The 24,369-nt window shown below is 43.7% G+C and overlaps 2 protein-coding genes across 3 annotated transcripts; one reads left to right on the top strand and one right to left on the bottom strand.

The window, feature by feature from the left end:
• dok1b (docking protein 1b) lies at positions 1 to 16,758 on the bottom strand. Its single transcript, XM_042069724.1, has 5 exons — positions 16,298 to 16,758; positions 6,413 to 6,709; positions 5,103 to 5,190; positions 2,755 to 2,927; positions 1 to 1,947 (listed from the first exon to the last, which is right to left on the bottom strand). The coding sequence occupies exons 1-5, from the start codon at positions 16,352 to 16,354 to the stop codon at positions 778 to 780; spliced, it is 1,785 nt and encodes a 594-aa protein (XP_041925658.1). The 5' UTR covers positions 16,355 to 16,758; the 3' UTR covers positions 1 to 777.
• nagk (N-acetylglucosamine kinase) lies at positions 15,544 to 24,233 on the top strand. 2 transcript variants are annotated; one of them, XM_042069728.1, is made up of 12 exons: positions 15,544 to 15,798; positions 17,468 to 17,563; positions 18,226 to 18,268; positions 18,521 to 18,605; positions 18,821 to 18,919; positions 19,028 to 19,169; positions 19,502 to 19,612; positions 19,736 to 19,848; positions 19,927 to 20,014; positions 20,319 to 20,416; positions 22,900 to 22,978; positions 23,559 to 24,233. In XM_042069728.1, the coding sequence occupies exons 3-12, from the start codon at positions 18,243 to 18,245 to the stop codon at positions 23,789 to 23,791; spliced, it is 1,074 nt and encodes a 357-aa protein (XP_041925662.1). In that variant the 5' UTR covers positions 15,544 to 15,798; positions 17,468 to 17,563; positions 18,226 to 18,242; the 3' UTR covers positions 23,792 to 24,233. The 2 variants fall into 2 exon arrangements, with proteins under 2 accessions (XP_041925662.1, XP_041925660.1); XM_042069726.1 differs by lacking the exon at positions 17,468 to 17,563.
• Positions 24,234 to 24,369: the final 136 nt, after the last annotated feature.

The following is a 24,369-nucleotide window of genomic DNA, read 5'->3' as shown; positions in this document are numbered from 1 at the left end:
TTCATTGGTTTGGTTTCTTTTTTTTTATTATTACTGATGTCCGTAACATATTTACAACAGCACAGCTGTTTCTTTGATGGACACACACAAACACACTCACACACACAAACAGTTATGGGTTAATCTCTTTGCATTAAAAATGATCTGTACATAGGAAAACACAGGTTTGGTTTCTGTGTAGTGATTTCCTGTCTATTTCAAAATAGCAGTCATGAAATGTAAGACAGTCAAGGCAACAGGATTTGTTAAATAATTTACATTTTCGTTCTCTTATTTAAAAAACATCACAGACTCATTTGCGTTTGGGGAAGTGGTTCATTGAAAAGAAGTGCAAAACTGTGTCTTATTCCAGTTAAGAGCATACTCTGACATCCACTCCAGAAATAGAACTGGTCGTCAATATCCATTCCACCTGACGAGCAATGTCAACTGTAAAAGGGACACAATTCACATTTGTGCCCTTAGATCGAATGTGACCATTTCTTAATCCCTTCTGTGCCCAACTTTGACTTCAGATCTGGCTGGCGCTGTCTCTGTGGCCTTGTTAAAAGCACTGCGTCAACAGTCAAGTGCCACAAAAAACAAATCGCTGGCAACTCTCATCGACATTGCTTGAGGGGCCCCATATCGGAGGGTTTTGGAATCTAGTTCCACAATTCTCTCCTCCCACCTCACCAAAGTCTGCAGAAATGACACAGCCAATTTAAAGGCACAGAGGTTTGCTGCCGACGATTTCGGAAGGGGATCCAAGCCCCTCTCGGGGGTTGTCGGGAAGGCTCAGATATCCCCCAGGTTGTCGTAGATGATGTCTGGGGAGCGAATGGCGTTAGGGTACCAAGTGTTGGCAGGAGGCTTGTGCTTGGACACCTTGCTGTAGAGCTCCACGTGTTTGCTCACCACGCCTGCACCCCCTCTATTCTGGTTGCCGTTACTGCCGCTGCTGCTGTTGTTGTTGTTCAGGTTGGCGCTGGCCTTCCCCTGAGGCAGTGGTGGAGGCTCTTTCCGCGGTGCTTTGACAGGCTTGGGGGCAGGCTTGGGAGCCTTGGGCCGGGCGGTGGCTGAGGGCTGCGGCTTGCCATAGGCCGGAACTGAGTAGTCGTCTAGCGAGGCGTTGTAGGGGACCTCGTGGCCCTGCGATTCGTCCGTCCCTCGGGTCCTCCAGGCCTGCGCGTCCAGTCGGGCCTCGTCGTAGAGCAAGGGGATTGGCGGCAACGAGGTGGACTGGGTGCCGGCTCGGCCCTCGGGCTCGTCGTAGATGTGTTCGGCCCGGCCGCCCTCGGCCGGCCGTCTCCCGACCCTGTCCAGCGACATGCCGGCAGTCCGCTGGGTCAGGTCGAGGGTCACCCGGTCGTAAATGTCAGAATAGAAGGGCTCGGGTTTGTTGGAGGGGTGTTGACGGCTCCCGCCTTCGTCGCCCAGGGGTCGGAGTCGCGGGCTGGAGGCGCACTTGATGCTGTCCACTGGGTCCGAGTACAGGCACTCGACAGGGTTGGGCGGAATGCGCACCGAGTCGGCTGGTTCGGAGTAGAGATTGGTCTGGTCGTCCAGAGATGGAGGATCACTCCTGGACCCTCGGTGCAGGGGGGAGCGAGGCGGAGTGCCTGCGACCGTGGCAGGGGGTTCTGGCAGGGTGCGACCCTTCAGGTGCTTGCCGTCGGCACCCTCCCTTCGGCCGAAAACCCCATCGGCCGAGCCAGGCTTGCTGCCGCCAGAGTCACCGTCGGGTTCGCGGGCGTTTCCCTCGGCAATGGCGATGCGGATCTGCTGCAGGGCAGGGCAGTCAGGGTCCAACGACGGGCAGCTCTGGTGGCGGTCCTCGGCCTGAGCTTTCTGCTCGCGGATGCAGCTCTCCACGATCAGGAAAATCTCGTTGCCCTGCTTGGTCTCAAAGGTGAAGTTTCCCGGACCGGATTCGCAGCGCCGACCCGCCTCGAAGGAAAACATCACCTGGAGACAGTTAAAAAAACAGAGAAATGTCATTATTTTCTGCTCTTAATTTTTCAGCAGCCTATAGCAGATATAATATGTTGGGGTCACCTAATTTGATCTATTTATTTGTGTCCATGTAACTAAGAAGCACAAGGAGGATAACAGATATTGTGCCATGGCAAAACAAAGGCCTTGGTGGCCCAGTTCTCAATCACCACCTTCCTGCCCACTCTGACGAGAAAAGAGGAAGGCCAGTTTCCTGTACAAAGCTAGTTACCATGGCACCAGCAGGAAGCAGACTTGGAAACAACTGTGGCTTTCGAGTTCCTGTCTGAGCTGTCAGATTTAGCATGAGGCCCATCATCGGTAGTGAGGCTGCACGTGTGCAAACAGACCAATTCACACTCCCTTCCCACCCACATTCCTTGTGTAAGAGCTCAAGCCCATTCAAAAGGCGTGAGTATTTGCGTGGGTGACGTTTAACCCAGACTTTTAACTCTTTAACACACCCAGTTTGAACCCTGGTATTTGCGGAGCAATAGGAACCACATATCCACAAGGCCATGGTCAAGAGGGAAATGTAAATGAGACATGCAAAGTAAACAAAGGTGGACTGAGCCACCTTATCCCAAACAAAAGAGTTTACTGGAAGACCCCAACCCTGTGAATGCACTTCAAAATGGACCCAATTCCAGCCAATGGACCAGAGACGGTTGATAACAGTAATAATAATAATACATTTTATTTGTATAGTGCTTTATCATGTATTCAAAGCACTGAATATTGTAGGGTAAAAAAAAAAAGAATCTTTGAGTGGACCCTTACCCGGTCTCTTCCATAGCGGCGCAGCAGCTTATAGGGCCACACCAGCAGGCTCCTCTTGCTCTTGGGGTCTTTGAGGATCAGGCTCTCACCGTCGGCCTTCAGCCAGTAGCTTCCCATCAGACTGCAGCGCTCCGAGGCCTCCGTCCGCTGCACCGTCACCCAGAACTCGTTCACTGTGAGGGCCAAAGCACGGTTTAGTGTGAGTTAGGCTCTGAACATCACCATCTTTCACCAGCATTCCTCCTCTGGGGTTAGAAACAACACATCATTAAGGGCCAAATTTGAGTTAACATTGGCTTTGAAGTAAGCAAGTTCAAATTCACGTCTTTGAATACTTCAACCAGCTTGCCCTTTGAACATTGTAGTTGAGTGTACATGACATGTACTGTACATAAACAAACCACAAGTGTTTATGGTATGCTTTCATGCAGAAAGCTGTATGTCTTACGCCATGGTTCTCTTATGTAAATACAGCTTGAGAGTGGTGGTAATGACATGCATATGTTTTTACAGGGCACAAGGTGATTCTCCATTTTCTCGAAAGAACCGGACAGAAGAGAGACATATAAGGCTAAACATGCACCTCCAGAAATTAGCAGTCAGTAACCAGAGGTCTTTGAAGGCCCTCTGTGTCAGTGTTACAGGAGCGTAGTCATAATGTTACCTACGCCTCCTTGTAGACAGTGAATTGTCCATGTGGTCTAGCCACGACAGGCCTGTCTTGAGGGTGCGGTGAGATATTTTAACGGTGAAACAGACCCACACAGTAAATAGACTTTCACATGCTATTAGCACCAACTCCCACAGATAAAAAACGGAGTGTCAGTTAACCCTTTGTTTCATGTATGGGCAAGCACATTCATAAACCAACAACTTCTGAGACAAGCAAGCGTCTGCTAGAGGCTCATAGCTGGCTGCAACAAACTAATCCCGGAATCCAAACGTGCACAGAAAATGCTAATGTTCCTGTGACTGTTCGTCCCCTGTGAGCACTTTAACAAACTCCAGTGTTCGTGCCAACTCCTCCCTCTGTAAATAGCAAAGTGACTCGGACCGAGTCATATACTATTCCAACCATCAACAACAAAAGGCCATTTGTTTCAGGAACATGAAATAAAGAGTGTATATTTGCCTGTTGAGTTCTAATATCAACAACCTTTAGCCTGAACTGATGATTGTGGTCTGTGCTTTTATGCAAGTATAACGCATCACCTCCCTTTCCTCAGAAAAATTTCTCAAAAAGAATTCAAGAAGTACCACACACTGTGTTATGAAGGGACGTACCCTGAATTAGATAAAGTGCAAGTCTAGCTATTGACATCATAGAATTCAAATTACCGTCTTCAGTTCTCTGAAACACTTGAATTCATTCCCAGTAATGGGAGAAGGGACGGGCCCATGGTGGGATTTTGTGTGTGTGTGTGTTGCGTGTGGCTCTAGAAGACAGACGGAGAACTTCCTAACTGTAAAGTGTAAACACATTAAAACACGCGTCCCTGTTTTTGTCACTAAGCTGTGTCTAACATGTGACAGGAGGGGAATTACCCTTCCCCGTTCAAAAGACCGCCTGTCAAGGAACCCAGATGCAACAGGAAGTGATGTAAGGGAGACCCCTTCCTGTAACTGTGGGGGTAACTATAACATGCAGCTGGTGCCAGTATTCCTCCGATACAAGCCTAGCTCTGCATGCACATCAGTGAGAGAAAGACACACAGAGAGAGACCCAGTCTGTGTGAATTTGTCTAAAAGAGGCATCGACATCAGTATGCACACAGCCAAAATGAAAACATCTAAAAGAAGTCGGTTTCAGTTTCAACATGTCTGTAGGCCACAGAGAGAAGAGCCAGTGGGGAACTTCTCTCTCAGATATGTTGACATTATTCAAGTGATAGCATAAATTATTAAATGACAATGCATTGTGTCATTCCAGTATCATTTGCACTCATGCGTTCAAAATCACTATGTAGGAGGATTACTTCCATCTGATATTTCATGGTGATATTACTTCCATTATGATATTTCTTTTGTGTTCCATGATTGTTTTCATTTACATTATAAATATTTGCACATTAAAATATGTGATCTGTACTTCATTCATATATTTCATGCGCTTATAATATTACTGGTTCAATGATGCAGAAAAACCTGACATACATCTTACAGGGAAGCTACACCAGGCACGTAACTGAAGCGTTCCGTTTACGGCACGTAAAATCCATTTTAGAAGACATTAAATTATTTTTTTCGAACTAATTGTTTCAGCAGCCGCAACGCAAACAGAACACTTCAGTTATGCGCCTGGTGTAGCTTCCGTTACTGGTCCTTAAATGTAAAAGGTTATCCTGTACCTTCTTCTCTTGAGTAGTAGATCAGGTTCTCGGCCATTTGAAGCTCTTGTCCATTGGAGTCGGAACTTATGAGGGACCCACTTCCTCCCTGCAGTGCAGAACACAAAACAGAATCAGAACCTTTGCCTGCAAAAAAAGACGGACCGCATTCCAACTTCCCCACACATAAACAATCATTTTTCCTGCAGGAAATATTGCTGAGGAAGTGGAGTGATTTCATGTGACCACTGGAGATTGACAGTTGTGGAGATCTTGGGAGGCGGTTATTGTTTTTACACTTCCCTCAGCTGCACAAAAAAACACCCCTCCACATGAGTTCCACATGACTGACGCTGCATATGTGAAAGGCAGAATGCAGAAGTGCCACCGAACTTGAGTACACTAAAAATCCACAGACATCCACATGAAATGTCATCCGAGAGAGCGAGCGAGAGCTGTAGTTTTTCCCCAGTCTGAAGGTCATCCAGGTCACTCTCAGACAGCTCTCGTGACCCTGCTGTGGACATGTGATGTGTGGGAGGCAGTGGACGGGGCCTCGTTAACGTAGTCATGTACAGGACACAGTATGCCACATACATTATCGCCCTAGCAACAGGAGCTGGAGAGCAATACTAGAGTCCAGGCTAATATCATCAACGACATAAGTAAGCTTCAAAAATGTTCCTATCTTGGAGGTCAGCAGTGTCTGGGGCCTTGGCCTAGCCTTACTGATACCAGACAAGATGTTCTTCTTTTGTCAGACTCACTGCCCGTCTCCCCCTCTGGCATTTCATGGCCTTTTGGTAGACAGAGGATCGGGTCGACTGTCGACTTGACTGTATTCTCACTTTTCTTTGTTTGTGTCCATTTTTGCCATGCTAGAGCTGATGCTATATTCTACCCATTCAACCCTCTTTAACATAACTAGTCTCCCAGTTTGATTGGCTAAATTGTATTTGTGTGATTCTCCCCCCTGCTCGTCCCCCATCTGAGATACAGACCACGGAGTCACTGACTCATCAGGTCTGTGCAGAGTGTGAAGCTGTTTGCACCTTTGCCTCATATACACGGGAGATTAAAATAAGATTGAACATAGTTTCATCATGCGCGCAATGGAAAAACTAAATTTAAATCAGCAATCTAGCCTTGACGTCACATCCTTGACACATTTATAGGGTTCTGTATACATCAGAATTCTTTCAATGGAAAACGTCTTAAACTTATTCAGAACGCCTTATTTGCAGCATAAGTACTCCAATTTCCCTTTCACTTTGAATACACTCTCTCTCTCACACACACAAACAAACAGACACACACACACCCACCCTCACCTGAAAAGCGATCTCACACATCTTCTCCACCCAGTCGGTGGTGACGTGCTTCTCGGCGGCAAAGACGTGTGTCTTGTCGTTGGTCTCCACACAGAAGGCGGCCATGTTCTCCTTGGGACAGCTCTCGGTGACGGCGGGCAGGATGCTGATGCACTCGGACAGGCGGATGATCTTCTTGTCCAGCTTCTTGGTGTTGGTGGGCTTCTCGCTCCCACTGCCGCCACAGTCGTAGAACTCCAGACGGGCGATGCCATTCTGGCTGGCCGGGTAGAGCACAAACCAATTCTTCTTCCATTTCTGATTGAATGAGAAGGAAAAAAAACTAAGGGATTGATTTGGTGACTACAGTGTACATGTTTGTATACACAAATGTATTTTTGAGGGGTTTTTGTCTTTAATTGACAGGACAGGACGTAAAGAGATAGATGGGGGTGAGATCAGAAAATGATGGCGTGGGAATCAAACCCAGGCCCCCGTGGGTACATAGACCCCAATGTGGTTGAGATGCTGTCACTTGCACCACAGCTCCCCCATGATTCTTATGAAGCACTGTTCAACAATATTCTGAAGAAACGACACATTTCCTGCTTTGAGACCAATATTTGAAAAGACTAGCCACCAGCCACTAGCCACTTAAGGTAAACAGAATCTCCTGCTCGATAGCAGGAGAAGACCAAGAGATGGTCTTCAGGAGGTTTGTGAAGGTAAAGAGGAATCCCCCTGCTCTGGTAGGAACTGGTAGCGCATTCCACCAACGGGGAACAACAGATGAGAAGTTTGGATTACCCTGAGCGTACGGGTAGCAGAACCAGACATCATTCATTGGAGGAGCGCAACAGTCGGGAGGTAACATATGCCTGGATAACGACTTGTGTAATTCAAATCGTACCAGTCAACAGATCTAACATGTCAGCTATTCAGTTTTGTCAATACAGTGTAGCAGCACTTAAAATGTCAAGAAAGTGTCTTTATTGTTGCAGTGGGAAGATTGATACATTAGGCCTGAGAATATATGCTGATGAGTAACAGTTGCAGATATGGAGTTAGTATGGACACGGACAGCCAGAGCAAGGGACAGTGCCAAACACGGTTATCACGTCTCAGCAGATACAGTAAGAGCAGTCCTTGACCTTGGGGAAACACAAGAGCAAATCCAACCGGGAAGTAGGGAAAACCACATACATTCAGGGACTCTTGATGGGGAATCTAATCTCAGATGCCTGGGAAAATCCAAAGTGCATCAACACACACACACACACACACACTTCTTATGACATTAGATTTAGCCCAAGTTAGAAGTAAAATCACCAATCAATCAAAACTGAGTTTCGTTCTAGAAAAGAAAATGAAATCCTTTTGAAGAATTACGGTCAGAACACTTAGATAACCAAAGGAAACTTAACTGTCAGTGAATATCAGGGGGTTTCCTTCACCGGGACAAAAGAGGGAAGGAAAGCAGAGATTGCTGAAGAAAACAATGCCCCCAACAACAGACCCCCACAACACCTGCAAACATATTTGTCTTCAGAACAAATGGAGGAAACAAAATACTCGATGATTACAGAAAATCTGTGCATTTCAATATAGGACTTACACGCCCAAGAGCAGAACATGCTGTCCAAATGAACAGAAATTGAAGACATCTTCAATCTGAAGGCGTTGTATCCGCTAACTCTGAACAATACTAGATGTATTCAAGGTCACTGGACATTTAATAACTCCTACACAAACTAAAGCAGCACTTTGGGAATTTCCCTTTAATTAGCTTTGGATGTGTGTGTGTGTGTGTGTGTGTGTGTGTGTGTGTGTGTGTCCTGCATGTTTTGGTAACTGATAGCCTAGCCAGCATGTCAGTATGAATTAGCTTGTATGTGTTTGCTGAGGCAATTGATTCAGAATGCTAATCTTTGGGCTTGTCGTACAGCTCAACATGTCTCAACAGTCAACACATTGCTGAGGTTAACTGAACCTGTTGATTCCCACTTGGGCTAATACTAAAATACATTAACTAAGACAGAAGCTACTGGAATGGATAGGCCTACATAGAATCATAACTCATTAAAGGTTGTGAGCAGAGCCAAATCAAAGCCAAACCTGAGCCAAATCAAAGCTTGAACCATCCTCAACTACTCCTGGGGGCCTAAGTGTAGATGGTGTTCATCACATATTTAATCACATATTTTGGGCCTACAACAGTGTTTGGTAGATTGTCTAGTTTCAGTATGCTTTTTCAGATGTCACAACAAATAACCTTACAAAATATTGTCACACTGTAAAACAATTATACACATACATGAATTGAACCTTTTACTAAATCTGAAATATCAATTGGGTTTGTCTTTACATGGCCAATGTCACAACCACAGCTGTGATAATAATAAAACCATAGGTGTTAATGGCGTTACTTGGTTATGGCTTTAGCATGTGTACTGGACTGGTACAATAAAGCGTTATCACAGGAAGACGGCGTGACTCCTACTGAGTATCTGTCTGGGAGCTTTAACCTGCGCAGCCCCAGAAAATATTGTTCAGTGTCTCCATTTGTCAGCATGTCTTCATATGCCACATTATACTGGATAGAGGATCGAGGATTGTCGTTCAGAAACTCCCTCCTTCCCACACACACACTCACTCTTTTTCACTCTCGCTCACACACACATATGCGCACACACACACACACACACACACACTCTGATACCACACGTTCTATAACTCCCCGCATCTGCACATGTGTTAACAGCAACTGTCACAGTAAAGGAAATGTGTGGGACTACCCAGCATCCTCAGCTTCCTCTGATAGAGTGCAGGTGCAGGTTCCATCTGCAAGCTTTCCAAAGGACAGGGAGGAGAGGGGTGAGAACTGACCAGTTAATACAAGCACTTACATAACTAGGGGACAACTGAGATACCATACCATATAATCTGAATGCAAAGCACACACACTTTAATCCTTAATTTTCATAACACACACACACCACTGGTATGATGTCACCGTCTGGGTCTGCGTCTTATAGCCTACCACTTCTCTTTTCAGAAAGAATTTTTAACACAAAACAAACTGCAGAAACAACTTTTCGTACTCTCTTCTCATGTTTAAGTTAGATGTGGATGTGTCTCTATTATGATACTGCCTGGGTGAACAGGTGTGCTAATATCAACTTTTGTATGAAATCTGTTTTCACATTTAAGACTGAATATTTAATATAATTACACTGTGTTTTGGAAGGAAAACAGACATTTCAAGATTTAATGGAATGGGAGATTCAAGCAAGTAACGTGCGAAAAGTCTGTTGAAAGCAGTGGCTATAAGAAATTTGCATTTATGCTCTGAACAGCCTAACGGTCACAAGCCAAGTAACAACTGCCTCCACACATCAGCGATGGGGCCACTATGTTCAACTTTCAGTGGTCCAGCAAGCAAACAATTCAAAAGTGTATAAGACCATATGAAACTTTTTAATTATGTAGGACAAATATCAACATAGACATAGAGTTTGACATGCACATTTCTGCATTGAGGACATAAGCCTTCAATGCTTAAACAAATGTGGCAAAATGAAATGACAAACAAGTGCACGGTGTAGTCCATCTCGTCAGCACAGTACAAACTGTGGGGAAAAATCCCTCCAATGTGCATATGAGCCCTTGAGCAATGCCAAGAGGGACAGCCACCTGACTCACACCGCACAGACACCACCTTAGCTCCATATAAGGAGAGGAGGACCGTCATCGGCCCAACGCAGCGCAGGATGGAAATTATGCAAATTGGCAGAGAGAAAGAAAGAGAGAGTGAGATAGAGAGAGAGAAAGAGACTTCCTCAATATAATTTGTCACTATCGAATCATACAGAATAATGTACTGGTTGTATGTATGTGTGTGGGTGCAATCACACATGCAGCCACACATGTGAGTGAACTCTGTGTATTATTCTGTGTATTCACACACACAGAGACAGACATTCAGACACACACACACACACACACACAAATTCAGCAATGCAATACCAATCAGTCTGCAACGTTGCCTTATATTTTGCAATAAGCCTCTGGGTGTGAAAACTATCATCCATACTACCGCTTCCAAGCACAGCGACTGAGAAGTACAGCCATGACACCAAGTTCCCTTTCTTGCCACCCAACCCTACCCAAATCACTGTCTGGAGAAGCCAGTTTGCCATCAGTGGAGATCATGCAAGCCTAACCTTCCCTTAAGGTTGCAACCTATATAAAGTGCATGCCTTGCTTTGCTACCAGCGGCTGCTGCCCACGTCTCCATGATGTCTCAGATGTGCGAATCTCTATAGAGAGGAGTGAAGGAGGCCGAGAGTTGAGGACAGGACGTTATAGAGCAAGACAGTGAGGTTTCAACACGATGTCGAGGGGGGGGGGGGGGGGGTGGTGAGAGTTTCTGCAGAAGCAGCAGTTGCTTTAGCAGCAGCAGGCCCACGTGAAGCTAAACTCCTAAAGAGTTGCTTGGGCCTGTCTGACATGTTACAATTTTTCTCGATTGCTTTGACCTGCTTAAAGAAACTGGGATCCACTTGGTCTTCATGAATACCTTCTTTGCACAGCAGAAGTCATCTCTTGCAAATGTGTTCACACACTTTCATTGGGTTAAACACATTTCTCACACCCTTTTGCAAAACAGTTGACACAGATGTCATTCAAAGACCCCAAACGCTATTGGTTTCCCCATGCTGAACAAAAGGAAAACTTTTTTTAGAGATTCCATGCATAAGTCTGAATCTCTGATACACCTGTGTGAAACTCCTTTGCACAATCATTCATTATCCATAAGAGATGCCGTGTCTGTTCGGTGTTGCTATTTGCAAGTATGGATCTAAGGCACATTTAGAGAAAGTACTGTATAGCTTATTTGGTGAAGAAAACAGTACAAAAGGTGTTTACTGTATGGTCTATTTCAATGAAAAGTTGTAGTTCAATGACATTTGTCTTGTCTAGGTGCTTACTGTAAGTCTTACATGTCAATGACAGTTACATCATGGGAGGAATGAATAATGGAACAGACATAGCAAAAATGCTAATTTTGAGAACTATATTTTACATTTTGTTGTCCTGTGTGTAATGATTGATTGAAATACACAGTGATTTGACGACAGGACGTGATATTTGAAGGCAAAATTTGCTTTTGCACATGCTTTAAGTGTTTTGAGAGAGTGACGGCCTTTTGCAAGCAAAATGTGTCATTTTGGCCAGAGTGCTTTTGTTCAGACATGGGTGTTAACTATTTTGAAAACGTGATCTCAGAGTTGACACAAGCATCAAAGCGATCAAGAAAAACTGTAACATAAAGGTTGACCTCTTGAGCCAATTTCATTACCAGGACCTCCTCAGAACTGAACAGCTTCTTTTTTTTTACTTTTTCCTGCTAATTTATAACAATATACATTGCTGGTGTTTGCATCAGTATGCATCAGAAAAATAGCACATCTGGGGAACTTGAATAGATATAAAAAAACATTGCATATTCCTACTCGCTCAGCAAGATCTACAACGACAGGATGCTTGTGGAACATTTGCTATCTGTTTGCTAACATTTGCTACTTGTTCTGATTCAGTTGCCTGATCAGGACACACAGCTCTTCATCGTTATCTCCACAAGTGTTATTTACGATTGGCAAGGCAACTAGACAAACACTGACCAAGAGTTAATATGAGAAATGATTGTAGGTCAGTGGAATGTGATGAAGTAGATTAGGTCTCAGTGCTTGTGAGGAATAAACCCGAAGTCTATGGTTCCCTTACTGCCTTTTGAGTAAAAACACTGAAGTGGAACTGTAAAGTTTCCCATATAAGCCTATGGCAAGGGTGAAGTTTGCGGTATCACACCTTTCCAGGAAACCAAAAGAAATAGGTGAGAAATTTCACATTAGGCCTACCGAAAGCAGCCATTTACTGGAAATGCTCCTCCCGTTGTGCAAGTTGGAGCCTTGCATGGCACCTTTCATCATGGGCGTGTGTGCATGTGTGTCTGAATAGGTAAACTGAGAGACATTAATATGTAAAGCACTTTGAGTACTCCGAAGAGTAGAAAATTGCATTCTTTTTAGTCCATTAGCCAAGTTAGATCCTCTTTGGTCAATCTGAACTGTTTTGTTTAACTGTTTGTGGATTTGTTTGTTTGTTTGTTTGTTGTTTTGTGCCACTCCAAACATCGAAATTGTATACATATTAAATGAACAAGACGTGTTCATACATCTAATATAATATCCATTATGCATTCTCTACAATTACTGGGACTTTAAAAAAACCATATTAAAGCTGCTAATTATGTCTGTTTAACTCTGCAGTGCTATAGATATCTAGTACCCGGGCTTGTATATTAAATCATTTATGTTGAAACATTTACTTTTCTACAAAACTGCAGAATATAATGACTGGCAATAATATTATCCGTGAAAAATACCAATTGAAAGACTACAGTTCAATCACTTGCCCTATTTCTTAAAAGAGAGAGAGAGAGAGAGAGAGAGAGAGAGAGAGAGAGAGAGAGAGAGAGAGAGAGAGAGAGAGAGAGAGAGAGAGAGAGAATAACATATTGACACTGAGAATAAAGGAAATGGACTACTAACCTATAAAACATGGCAACATCTTTACCCCAGTAAATAAACATAAAACTGGCAAAAAAAACCGCAAACCAGAGAGTACAGTGGTCCCTTCTTCAACACCATTTCCATAAATAAAATATTAACACCATCCCTTGTAGATAATCTGAGACCTTTGCATTTCTGGCACATGCACTGAACATACAAGCACATTTCCTTGTTGTGATCATACTATGGTGTCAGTGATGGAGGGGGGAAAGCAGAAAGAGATCATATTATAGTTGTAAAAACAGGGTACAGAAGTGGGACCTTCAAATAACCCATTTACAACACTAAAATATCTGTTAACAAGTGGGTCTGTAGCACCTGAATGCAGCACTAATAAGCTACCATCATAACGTTACATATTTACCTCCACCCACAGAAGCTGATGCTATCACTGTTGTGTGTATATCAATCAGCAGGATCATGCAAAAACCAAGTGGGTGTACCATGAGCCAAGGAAGATCCCGTTAACTTTTGCAGCGGGTGTGTTTCACTATTTCTGACATAACACTGGCAAGATAGGGCATGTTGGCCGTCGAGCTTTGGTCTCTCTGAACCGGGTGCCCTTCAAGGTCTCCCTGGTTCCAATCCACAAGACAACAGTGTCCTTATATGTAGTGGCCTGTAGAAAAGCAGAGAGTCAAGTTGGAGAGCAAACCGACTACATGTGAGAGATTCTGAAACAGCTAACGAGGCACATTCTTCTCTAATAAAGGCCGCTGCCATCGTCTAGCATCCCAGAAGGTGGTGTCTGGACAGGGAGCGAGGGACAAATGGGGGAAGGAGAGAAAGAATGAGAGGGTGGTAGGGAGAGGGAAGGAGAGAAAGAGAGAGAGAGAGAAAATGTGTGAATGTTTCTGAAAGCTGTTTAAGCCCATGGACATGTGTGTTTCATGCATGTCCATGGCCTAAACCCCTAAGTATATCTGTCAAAACACACACACACACAGACACACACACACACACACACACACACACACACACAAACACACACACACACACCCTCTTCCCTTCACCATCTTTTGCTTCACCTCAATCACATGGTCATCACATTACTCTCTTTTCTTCCTCCTTTCTTTTCTTTTCACCTTCCTTTCCATCTCTCTCTCTCTCCCCCTCTTCCTCTCTAGTCTTTCCCCTCTCCCCACATCTTGCGTGGATGCAGACAGTGTTGATTTCTGCAGCTGCAGGCGACCCGGAGAACACAGGGCCAGAGGAGGCCGCAGGCCAAAGTCAACATCAGCTCTCCTCCCGCGCACACAAACACACAGCCCGGGTTTGGGCCCCCAAAAAATCCAGGCCATGGGGCGTGCAGCCTGCCTGCCTGGGTGAGCGAGAGACTCCTTATTGTCTCCCAGGCCAACAAACAAAAGCTACAAAAGCCCTAAACTAATGTCAGACCGAGCAAACGCAGGGCAGTGCGGACCAACAGGGGAACAACACACACATTTGGAGTTGGCGTGCCAGCAAGGTTTGTGAGAGTGAAGGGTTTTGTTTTGGGGATGTTGTTGAGCCAAAATACAACTGTCAAACCCCCTGTCCTTTGTCCCACTCACACACACATGGAAAAAAGAGAGTAGAAATCTATTATGAAATGCTGATCCGACTGGGTCTGGCCATTCTTTACTAGGAAGTGCTGATCCGACTGGGTCTGGCCATTCTTTACTAGGAAGTGGTGGCCAGTGGGCAAGCAAACAAAAAAAACAAAAACCCTGAACAGGAAACAATGACTAAAGGCATCATCATGTTATGTTACCATTTCCTGAAACCCTAAACTTTAATACATTTTAACAAAAGATTTCTAGCGCTGTGGCTGGATGTGAAATGGACACAAATCAAACAGTTTGGCATCTGGTCTGGCAAACATTAGGATCAAATGAGGTGTATGTGGAGCTCCATCCAGCTCTGGAATTTAGTGAAGATGAAAAGACTGAAAAGGAGCCTCCGCCGATTCCGGCAAGTGTTTGTAATCAAGTTCAATTTAAACACACATCGGCATCTGAGGCTGAGAAAAAGCAATGTTCTTCCTCCCAAACACACAGAGAAAGAAAGATAGATACACCCCTGATAACTCAAGACCCTATCACTTGGCACAGGAAACAATGTTTCCATATAGCCTGATGGTGGGCTATGCAGTTATCCCTCTCTGGGAACCATGCAATGTCATCATGTCATCAAGTAAAAGACAGGCTGGTTGGAACCGAACAATGATTTAAAACGACAGCCTGCCACATCTAAACCATGTGTTTGTGTGAGTGTATGTATGTATGTATGTATGTATGTATGTATGTATATATATGTATGTGTGTGGCCACCAATTGATGTGCCAAAGACACACTGCGTTTACGGTTGAGACATATGGCTACTTCATCCACCAAAGTTAACACGGGCTCGACAAACAATGATAAGCAATCGTTTTAAGCGTTGACCAAGCGCGTGCCCGGTACCCACCCTGCCTTTTTGGTCACACCCACCCGGTTACCCGCGGGTGAAAGAATGCTGCCAGCACCAAACACATTCGAGAAGCTGGAAAGTTGTAGTATTCGCCCGGTACACGCAGCAAACTGACCAACAACAACCCTAAAGTTAAGATATTTCCCATTCTGACGTGAGAATTCAATGTAAAGCACAACGTGTAGGCTACAATTATGTGCGTAACGACAGAAAAGTATCGGCAGTGCGGTCATGCAACTAAATAGCCCAGTTTTCATCAATCTTAAAGCAAAGACTAACCTATGTACAAAGGGCATGACCCCAAAAAACAGACTATATGTGGTGAGTATCAGTCATAAACGACATCGCTATGGAGTTTGCTGCTATATGATTTAAGTACTGTTTTCCAGCCTTGAGACTCATTCATGTGACCACCTCATGTCGCAGCAAGAATGGCTGAGTGCTCTAAAGCCATTTCATTTTGGGCTTAAAAACAAGACGTCCTCGCCATTGCATGATAAAATCCTAGCCTTCAACCCATCGTGGGGGGCTTAGAAAAGGCAATAACATTTGTATTGCATTACGAAAATTACATTGATCCATTCCTACGCCGAAAGACACAATGTACTTCATAGCCTATCACCATGCTTCAGACCTCTCTGACAACACTTCAAAATGTTTATGTCTGTAACAATAAGAGTAACACAAACAGTTGTCGTGACTTAGTTCTCTACGAATTTGGAGAGTTTACGGTGAAATGTTGCGGTCCTGTCAGACAGACAGACTTGTAGAGGTAGCCTACGTTACGCTCTTGGAATGGCTGTATAGAGGACTTTCTTACCTTGCCGAATTTTTGGTGTTGAACGTAAAGTTGCCCTTCTTTAACGTGCGTATCCATCTCAACCTGTCCTCCTATTCGCTGGTGAAGACGTTATATTACAACTCGATATTGTGTTGAATAACTTAGTTGCTGAATCCTTTCTGACTTCCTAAAACATGAACTTCCGCTGGCCAAGTTTGTGCAACACGAACATCTTTAGTGTAAGTCATTTGTAAGCAACAAATTAGACATGGAGGTATCCAGAGCGTTGTATTTTAAATATTGTACAGTTAAGATTATCCAACGCCTAGAAGTCGAAACGGCGCGCCAGCCTTGTCCGCGCTCTGCTGTCGCCTCCCTCGCGGCAGAGGAAGCGCTCTTCTTCAGCTCGGAGTCTGAACGATGATTATTAACAGGAGTTCACTACGCAACTCCCACCTACTTTTTTGAGTCGCCTGTGAACCTCGTTGCTGGGCCTACATCCTGTGTGCAGTAATGGAGCATTGGCATATGTAATCTGGGGTGTGCAACCTACTTTTTGGTTTCTTTCAGAAGACATGGCAGTATTTATTTTACTTACACATGTTGAGGACACTTCAAATATAAATAACATCCCTAATTGTCCCAAAATATATGTAAGATTAATATATGTAAAATTAAGTGACCTTTTGCAAAAGTGCCTGTGCCATATCATGTATGATGATGTATGTGGGTGGAAAAACAGGCCGAAAAAATTAAGGCTATGAGCATAAGTTATAAACAACATGCGCAGTATGTAGCCTATGCTATATAACACAGGATACAATGTCAGAATGCATAAAAAGAGGCAAAATACCAGTAATTCGGTATTGCTATTAATGATTATTCCCCAATTTAATTGATTAGTTGCCAATTGATGATTGGTTGCTATGGGGTGACAACACAAGGGATGATATAAGTTAGGCCTACGTTTTGTCTACCCAATAGCAAGTATTATCATAAATTAATACTGTATGACATTTGTAGAAAATAGGTCCCTTGTACATTTTGTGTATGAACTTACAGTTTGAATTGTAGCCTAATTTTCTCAAGCATAAATCTTTGGGCCTGTGGTTATGTAAGTCTGCATGTGTGTGCATTGCTGACTGTATAGGCCTACGTCATGTTGGTCATGTTCACTTTTGTGTGCATCATATCCATCTTCCGCCACAGCAACGCCATGTTCAGTTAGACAGGATGTTGATTAATGTGGCCTCTTTGCTCCTGACTGCTCACCCACACAAAGGACAGAAGGCTTCAGGCTTGCAGGTGAACTGTTTATAATAATACCTTCTGGACTCTGGATTCTGAACTATGATCATTATTATGCATATTGAAATTCATTGACTGCATGGGTCCAGGTAGCCTAAATCAAGCAGAGATACAACAGTTATAAAGATGTATTCATTTCTTTATTTATTTGAACAAAAACATACCCGTCATATGACTATAGCTTTGATCATCTTATTCAAATAACCTGATATGTGAATGAAATAAAATAATCTAGCACAATTTCAGATGTTGTAGCGCCATCTCATGGTAGGCTAATAAAGATAATTTAGGATATCTGTAGGCTAGTGAAACCAACGAACGTGTTCATGGTAGGGGGATGCTGCCATTTCCAGTCTAGAGTAGGCTAGCCTATAAGTTTAATTTTAATTAAAGGATATTATTAAAAGAAATACTGATCTCTTATTGTTGAACGTCAAATGGCACCTATAGGCAATATAATTATTTGAAAAAAACTAGGCTCACACCTTCCCACAAGGACTCGATTCTTCAGGGTGTGTTCTCTTGGCTATTTTATAAATGTGAAAAAAAGTTCACATAATAAAACAATCATCTTGAATGTGGAACTCATGGTGGATTTACTGTACTGTAATCTGATTGGCCAACTGATGATGTGTAGCCTATGCCTTGTCACATGATAGAAACCGGAAGCGAGATCATGAGTCTGTACGGTGGTGTGGAGGGGTAAGTAACTTTACATTTAATAATTGACATTATATCGTAAGTGGATATCGTGAGTGGTGCAAGCATATAGAGCACCATTACTAAACTTTATTTCTACCAGTTTCAAGCAATCTCGTAAACTCAGAGTCTTAACACTGTTTAGGCTACATCGATCACTCTAGTGCGGCAGTAGAGCGAAAAGGAAAGTCCTGAATGTTGTGATGTACAAAGTGAATTGTAGTGCTTCTGACCGAAGATCTGTCGTTTTGTCAGCGGTGGAACACACTCCATTGCACTCATCGTGGCTGACGATGGAAAGAGGCTTGCAAAGACCGACGGACCTAGCACAAACCACTGGGTGAGACTGCACATAATGGCTCCATTCGCATTATTCCACTGTTAGTGGGAATTTAAAAAAAAAACAGCTGCTCATCTGGTAAATAAAATGCAACCGTTGAGATTTTGCCACATTGGGTGGTACCCACATCTGATCTGGCTCATGGACTACATGGAGAATGTGGAATAATGTCTGAAAAGCTAATTCCTAATAATGCTGTTCACACTCCTGCATAGCTCGTCGGGGTGGATAAGTCCATTGAAACTATCAATGACATGATTCAAAGGGCCAAAGGTGCAGCAGGTCTGGACCCAGACACACCTCTCCAGGCACTGGTGAGTAATCTGAAGACCCTTAGTAAATGGTTTGCCCTCCCTATCAGTGTTGAAGAATTAGATGTTCTTACCTCACATGATGTGTCCACCTCACGTCCACCTCCACAGGGCATGTCCTTGAGTGGCGGGGAGCAGAAGGACGCCATCCAGAAGCTCATTGACGAGATGTACCGGAGGTTTCCAAAGCTAAGCAAGAGTTATTACATCACCACTGATGCCATCGGGGCCATTGCCACTGCCAGTGACCGTGGTATGGAACCTGCGCACTTCAAGTTTCTTTTGAACTCGTGACTCTCCAAGGTTCTTTAGACATTAAACCAATGTCTACTATATAGACAACCTACTTTTGGACTGAACTCAAATGTAACAAACGCAAGCACAGGATACAATAATAATGACAAATTTTATTTATACAGCGCTTTTCAAGACACTTAAAGACGCTGTACATTTTTCACATACATAAATACAAACAAGCTCACAAGGTACATGGACAAAGTTACATGAACAGAGAAAAACACACAGATGGACAAAATAAAACAATAAACCATTTTACTGGGTTGTAATGCTCTGCTGTTCCCACAGGTGGGGTTGTAGTGATCTCTGGAACAGGATCAAACTGCAAGCTGGTGAACCCTGATGGCTCTGAGGTGGGATGTGGAGGCTGGGGCCACTTGATGGGCGACGAAGGCTCAGGTAACCATGGAAACTAAACCATTAGGCGAAAGCATTGTTTGTGCCTGATCATTTTATGAGCGAAACAAAAGGGCGTAAAATGAATAAATGAATCATGCTAAAATCTTTTTGTGTTTCGTTTAGCTTTCTGGATCTCCCATATGGCTGTGAAAACAGTGTTTGATGCCAAAGACAACTTAGTGTCTCCACCTCATGATGTCGCATATGTTAAGAAGGCCATGGAGGAGTACTTCCAGGTAACTTGTGGAATATAAAGTGGTCATTAAATGATGTGGTTAATAGGACAGTATCATGGTCTTTTGGGTTATCTCCAGGTGTCTGACCTGATGGGCATGCTTCCCCACCTCTACAGAAACTTCCAGAAGTCTCACTTTGCTGGATTCTGCAAGAAAGTAGCAGAAGGTAAAACTATTCTTCAGCCATCTGAAAGATTGTTTATTATAGAGGTACAGATACAGGTACTGTAGTTTGCAAACTGCTAAAAAAAACTCACTGAAAGAAGAACAGGCCAGTGAACCCTTCTTTTTCGGTGAGCTTTTTTTTTTGGCATTTTGCAAACAGAGGGCATTACCACCACCATCTGCTGGACTGAGGTGTAATAGCAAGTGTACCCTTTAGCCTCGTTCTGGTCGCCGGGTGAATAAGGCGAATTCCTTCAAACCAGTCAGGATTTAGTAATGCTATGCCCTGTGTCCATATGTCCTAGGTGCTAATGCTGGAGATGCCCTTTGCCAGCACATCTTCACCCAGGCGGGGAGGGTCCTGGCACAGCATATTGTTGCTGTCCTCCCCCAAGCCCAGGAGGTAACTCTATTAAACCACCTTCTTCTGATGTTAAATCCTTAGCCACAAAAGAACTGTTTTATTAGCACTCAGCAATGACTCATGTTTGACCGAGGGTAAAATTCCCTGAGGCAGCACAGGATACAATGACTGCATGCATTGCGACAATATAAAAAAAATAAATTAAAAAAAATCAAACATCATTGATCTTGCCACTAGGCCCTTTCACACTGGCGAAATCGCCGCGATTTTATGTACCAGAATCGCGGAACGACTGTCCCTTTCACATAGACCAAGGCGGAACGGCGGGACAAAGTGTCTCACCAAATTTACTACCAAGCCCCCTAGACATTTTGCCGAGTTTTTTCGTTCCGGCACCAGTGTGAATGGGTCAAGGCGGAAAGGGGAATCTGGGCGGGCATTTCGATGCTATGTCCAGCCCACCACAGGAGATTGCAAAAAATCTAACTGATCAAAAGCAGCAATAGCAGAGACGGCACATTATGTCAATCTATAAATTCACAAAGTCTCCAGTCATTCAATGCCTGCTAGAGTTGACTGTAGCTTGGAATGCAATCAGTTGCCATAATAGGCTATCCTAAAATCCAGCGAAAAAACAAAGCATGAACTCATGAGCGTCTGTCTGCCCTATGTATATCCTCTGATTGTAATTCTTACAGATATCTAGGCGATATTTGTAACATTTGTTTTGTATTTGGCCTGTTATAAAATCATGTAGACCTATTGAACAATTTAAACACATTAGGAACCGCAAAGTTGGAGACATGCATAAAGACAAATTTAAAACCGGATTACTCTGGAATGACTAACTGTACAGGGACAGGCTTTACACCTTTGGGTTCGGCAAGGTCTGCTGTTTATTCTGATATATGGTTTGTCATGTGTTGAGGTAAAGTTCGCGAAGTATTCCACCAAGATGAATGGGTAGGGAGACGGGCGCAAAAAATTATTAAATTAAAGTTACTTTTCTCGCGAACCGTTTACCACAACAACTAACCACTAACATCGTTTAAAAGCTGAGCAAAAGCTCTTTCGTGTGATACATGTGATGTCTGTGATAATAGGCTACTTCGCAAGTAGTTCAGCAAATTTGGGTGGGACAGAATACCTATACAGAGCAGCAGCTCTGGCCATATCGGATCTGGCTCACATGATGTACTGCTTTAAATGCATTATCGCTTCACTACCCAACACGCGAACAAGAAAGAAAAGAAAAAAGAAACCAATGTGCTTATGTCGCGATTTTCGATAGGCCCAGGACTAGAGAAAAGACAGCTATGGTAACCTAACAATTAGGATTTGCTTTGCCTACACTGCTGTTTGGTTGTCCCAAACTTTGAAACGATCCATACTCGCATTAACTGAATCTTATCAACCCGAACTGCGATGTTCCAAAGAGAGTGACAGGATGCAATGCCTAATAATCTCACTGCCTTCGGCATAACTGCTAACAGTGCGCCTAGGCAGCAGGCCAGGCCTACTGTTAAACACCTGAAAAAATATTAAGCTGCTGTTTTCTTTTCATGACGCGCACTAGGCCTACGCTTAAATGATTTATGACTGAATGGAACGTTGCGTTTTTAAGCGCCAGAACTGCTTATCACGTCGTGTGACAAAGTTTACACCAATCATCATCTTCTAATTTATCCTTATGTTGAGATGTCCATTCTCTTTGCCCTAGGCTATCATTTGTGCGCGAAGCATGTTTCAATTAAGACAATACACAAGCTATTTTTTATTGTTGTAATATTGAATGATTTCATGAATAAATTGTACGCACAGTGCGTACAGGATTACGGCTGGTGGCGCCACTGACCAAGGCCACAGTAGCCTGTGAACCTCTGATTTTCAAAGGGAAATCACAGCAAACGCAAGGGCAACTCTTCTCTTCAATTTCCCTTCCAAATTACTTTTTATTGTCTGAAGAATCTAACATTCTAACAGCAACAGCAAAGCAAATGCAAGCTAACCAAAGTGCAGTCGGTTCTCCCGCCATGGTTTTTGAAATCACACACCTGCTGTATCTGAAGCCCCACACACGCATAATAAGGCCTACGACTATCACTCTACACGCCCCCTGTTGCACATCACAATTTAATTTACTATAGCTGATGCTGCCTTCTGGCTCCCCAAAATGCCGCATCATGTGAACAGATCAGCAGGCCGGCAATTTTTCACCTCGCTTTCAGACACAAAAAGACGGCAAAAAGACGTCTCCTCTTCCCGCAAATTTAGCGGGATCTCTGTGTGAAAAGGCCTACTGATGGCAATCCAGAAGGACCTGGTATACTGACTAGTGACCACCAGGCGAATGAAGCATACTCTGGGGGCATGTTCGTGAGCTTCTATGTACATGCCCCCATAGTGTAGTGCCTGGCCGAGTTAGCTGCTGGCTGTAGCAACTCGAGCTAGGTAAAACCGATTTTTTTTTTTTTTCGTACCGACAGATTTCTCCTTTAACTCCTCTGCTGTCTCCCCTGCAGGCTCTGTTCTCGGGGGAGCTGGGGCTACCCATTCTGTGTGAGGGAGCCGTGTGGGCCAGCTGGGAGCTGTTGAGGGCCGGTGAGTTGGCCTTTGTGTTGTACCTGTAATACTGCTACTACTTTGTACTGCAAGGTGCAGTTGCATTTGGGACTATTGTGCTATGAAGCTAATTCTGGGACGTCGGACACCAATTTTGAGCATTCTGGGGGTGTCTTGGGCCTAATTCAACAAAACACAGATGAAGGAAGGTGCCTGCTTAATAACCCCAGTGAAATGTTCATGAAGGCTGTTCTCTTGGTGATGTTTTTCGCCCACAAATGTGGCTTTGTTGGTTATTCTATGTTTGATGGTAAATATTGATTGACTGCTGTGGGAAATCCCCTACCACTAGGAATTTAACACCTCTCCTCCTGTGTACTGGCATGCTTAGTGTACGTGGTGTTTGCAGTATACTTTGGTTTTGCAACGTGCTTTGTACGTCACACCATCTGCGTCAACACAAGTGATTACACCAGATATCTGCACAGGCATGACCCCAAACTACGTGATACTGAGAGTAGCCGCAGGAAATGCACATGCTACATAGTGAACCTGTGAAACCACACACACACACACACAACAGGAAGCCATGGATCCATTGTGGTTTTTGCGTCGGCAGGTTTCACTGAGGTGTTGGCGCAGGCAAAAGGGTGCGGTGGAGGCCACTTCCGCGGGTACAGCCTGATGACCCTGCAGCAGTCGTCCGCCCTGGGTGGCGCCAAGCTCGGCGCGCAGAACATCGGTGCCACACTTCCACTGGACTACGCGGCCAACGTCAACGTCTTCTACAAGCACTCCTTCACTGAAGAATCTCTGCAGGAGTCAGTACAATTGCTGACTTTAAAGCAATGACTGGTGGGCTGCAAAGATTTGCATTGTGATCATTTTGATTCAGTGATCACTTGACCTAGTACCATGAGCATGACCTTTGAACCCTGAGTCCTGTACTTGAAATAGGTGCTGGTCAGCATATTATTTAGCAAATGATCATGAAATGATATGAAGTGATTTGTAACAAATCTGAATTGAATCTGTTTGTTTTGATATTACTATTATTGTTTTTGTATTTTCTGAAATGGATGCATGCTCAGAAACTGATACTGCTATAAAACATTCTTAACTGTAAACATTATTATATTGTATAATTTAGTTGTTTTCAACATTAATATGCAAATTAATCATATTGGGATATCTCCTGTAGTGATATCAAGTAACGGCAAAAGAATATTTTTGTTTGTTTTTTGGTAATCCTTCCACTTCAGATGTCATTATATCAAATAAACTGTTTACATCATTTTTGTGGTTGTTTAATAGGGCACAGGTGTTTGGGCTTCAAAAGACTCCATAAAGCCAAGGAACAGTCACTAGAAAATAACAGCTTGTCTGGAATGGCATTATCATGATAGAATGTTATGACATCATGACTTGTG

This window comes from Alosa sapidissima, chromosome 18 (assembly GCF_018492685.1).
Source record: "Alosa sapidissima isolate fAloSap1 chromosome 18, fAloSap1.pri, whole genome shotgun sequence".
NCBI classification, from domain to species: domain Eukaryota; kingdom Metazoa; phylum Chordata; class Actinopteri; order Clupeiformes; family Clupeidae; genus Alosa; species Alosa sapidissima.
This window is presented reverse-complemented; position numbering and strand designations above follow the sequence as displayed.

What these genes read in the sequence shown, in the direction of transcription:
- nagk (XM_042069726.1), top strand. Translation starts at nt 15,759, where the DNA reads ATGTACAAAGGGCATGACCCCAAAAAACAGACTATATGTG. An exon ending in ACACACCTCTCCAGGCACTG is followed by an intron (nt 18,920 to 19,027) that starts GTGAGTAATCTG and finishes CCACCTCCACAG; the next exon opens with GGCATGTCCTTGAGTGGCGG. An exon ending in CTGGGAGCTGTTGAGGGCCG is followed by an intron (nt 22,979 to 23,558) that starts GTGAGTTGGCCT and finishes TTGCGTCGGCAG; the next exon opens with GTTTCACTGAGGTGTTGGCG.
- dok1b (XM_042069724.1), bottom strand. Translation starts at nt 16,354, where the DNA reads ATGGATACGCACGTTAAAGAAGGGCAACTTTACGTTCAACACCAAAAA. An exon ending in AACACCAAAAATTCGGCAAG is followed by an intron (nt 6,710 to 16,297) that starts GTAAGAAAGTCC and finishes TCATTCAATCAG; the next exon opens with AAATGGAAGAAGAATTGGTT. An exon ending in CTACTACTCAAGAGAAGAAG is followed by an intron (nt 2,928 to 5,102) that starts GTACAGGATAAC and finishes TGGCCCTCACAG; the next exon opens with TGAACGAGTTCTGGGTGACG.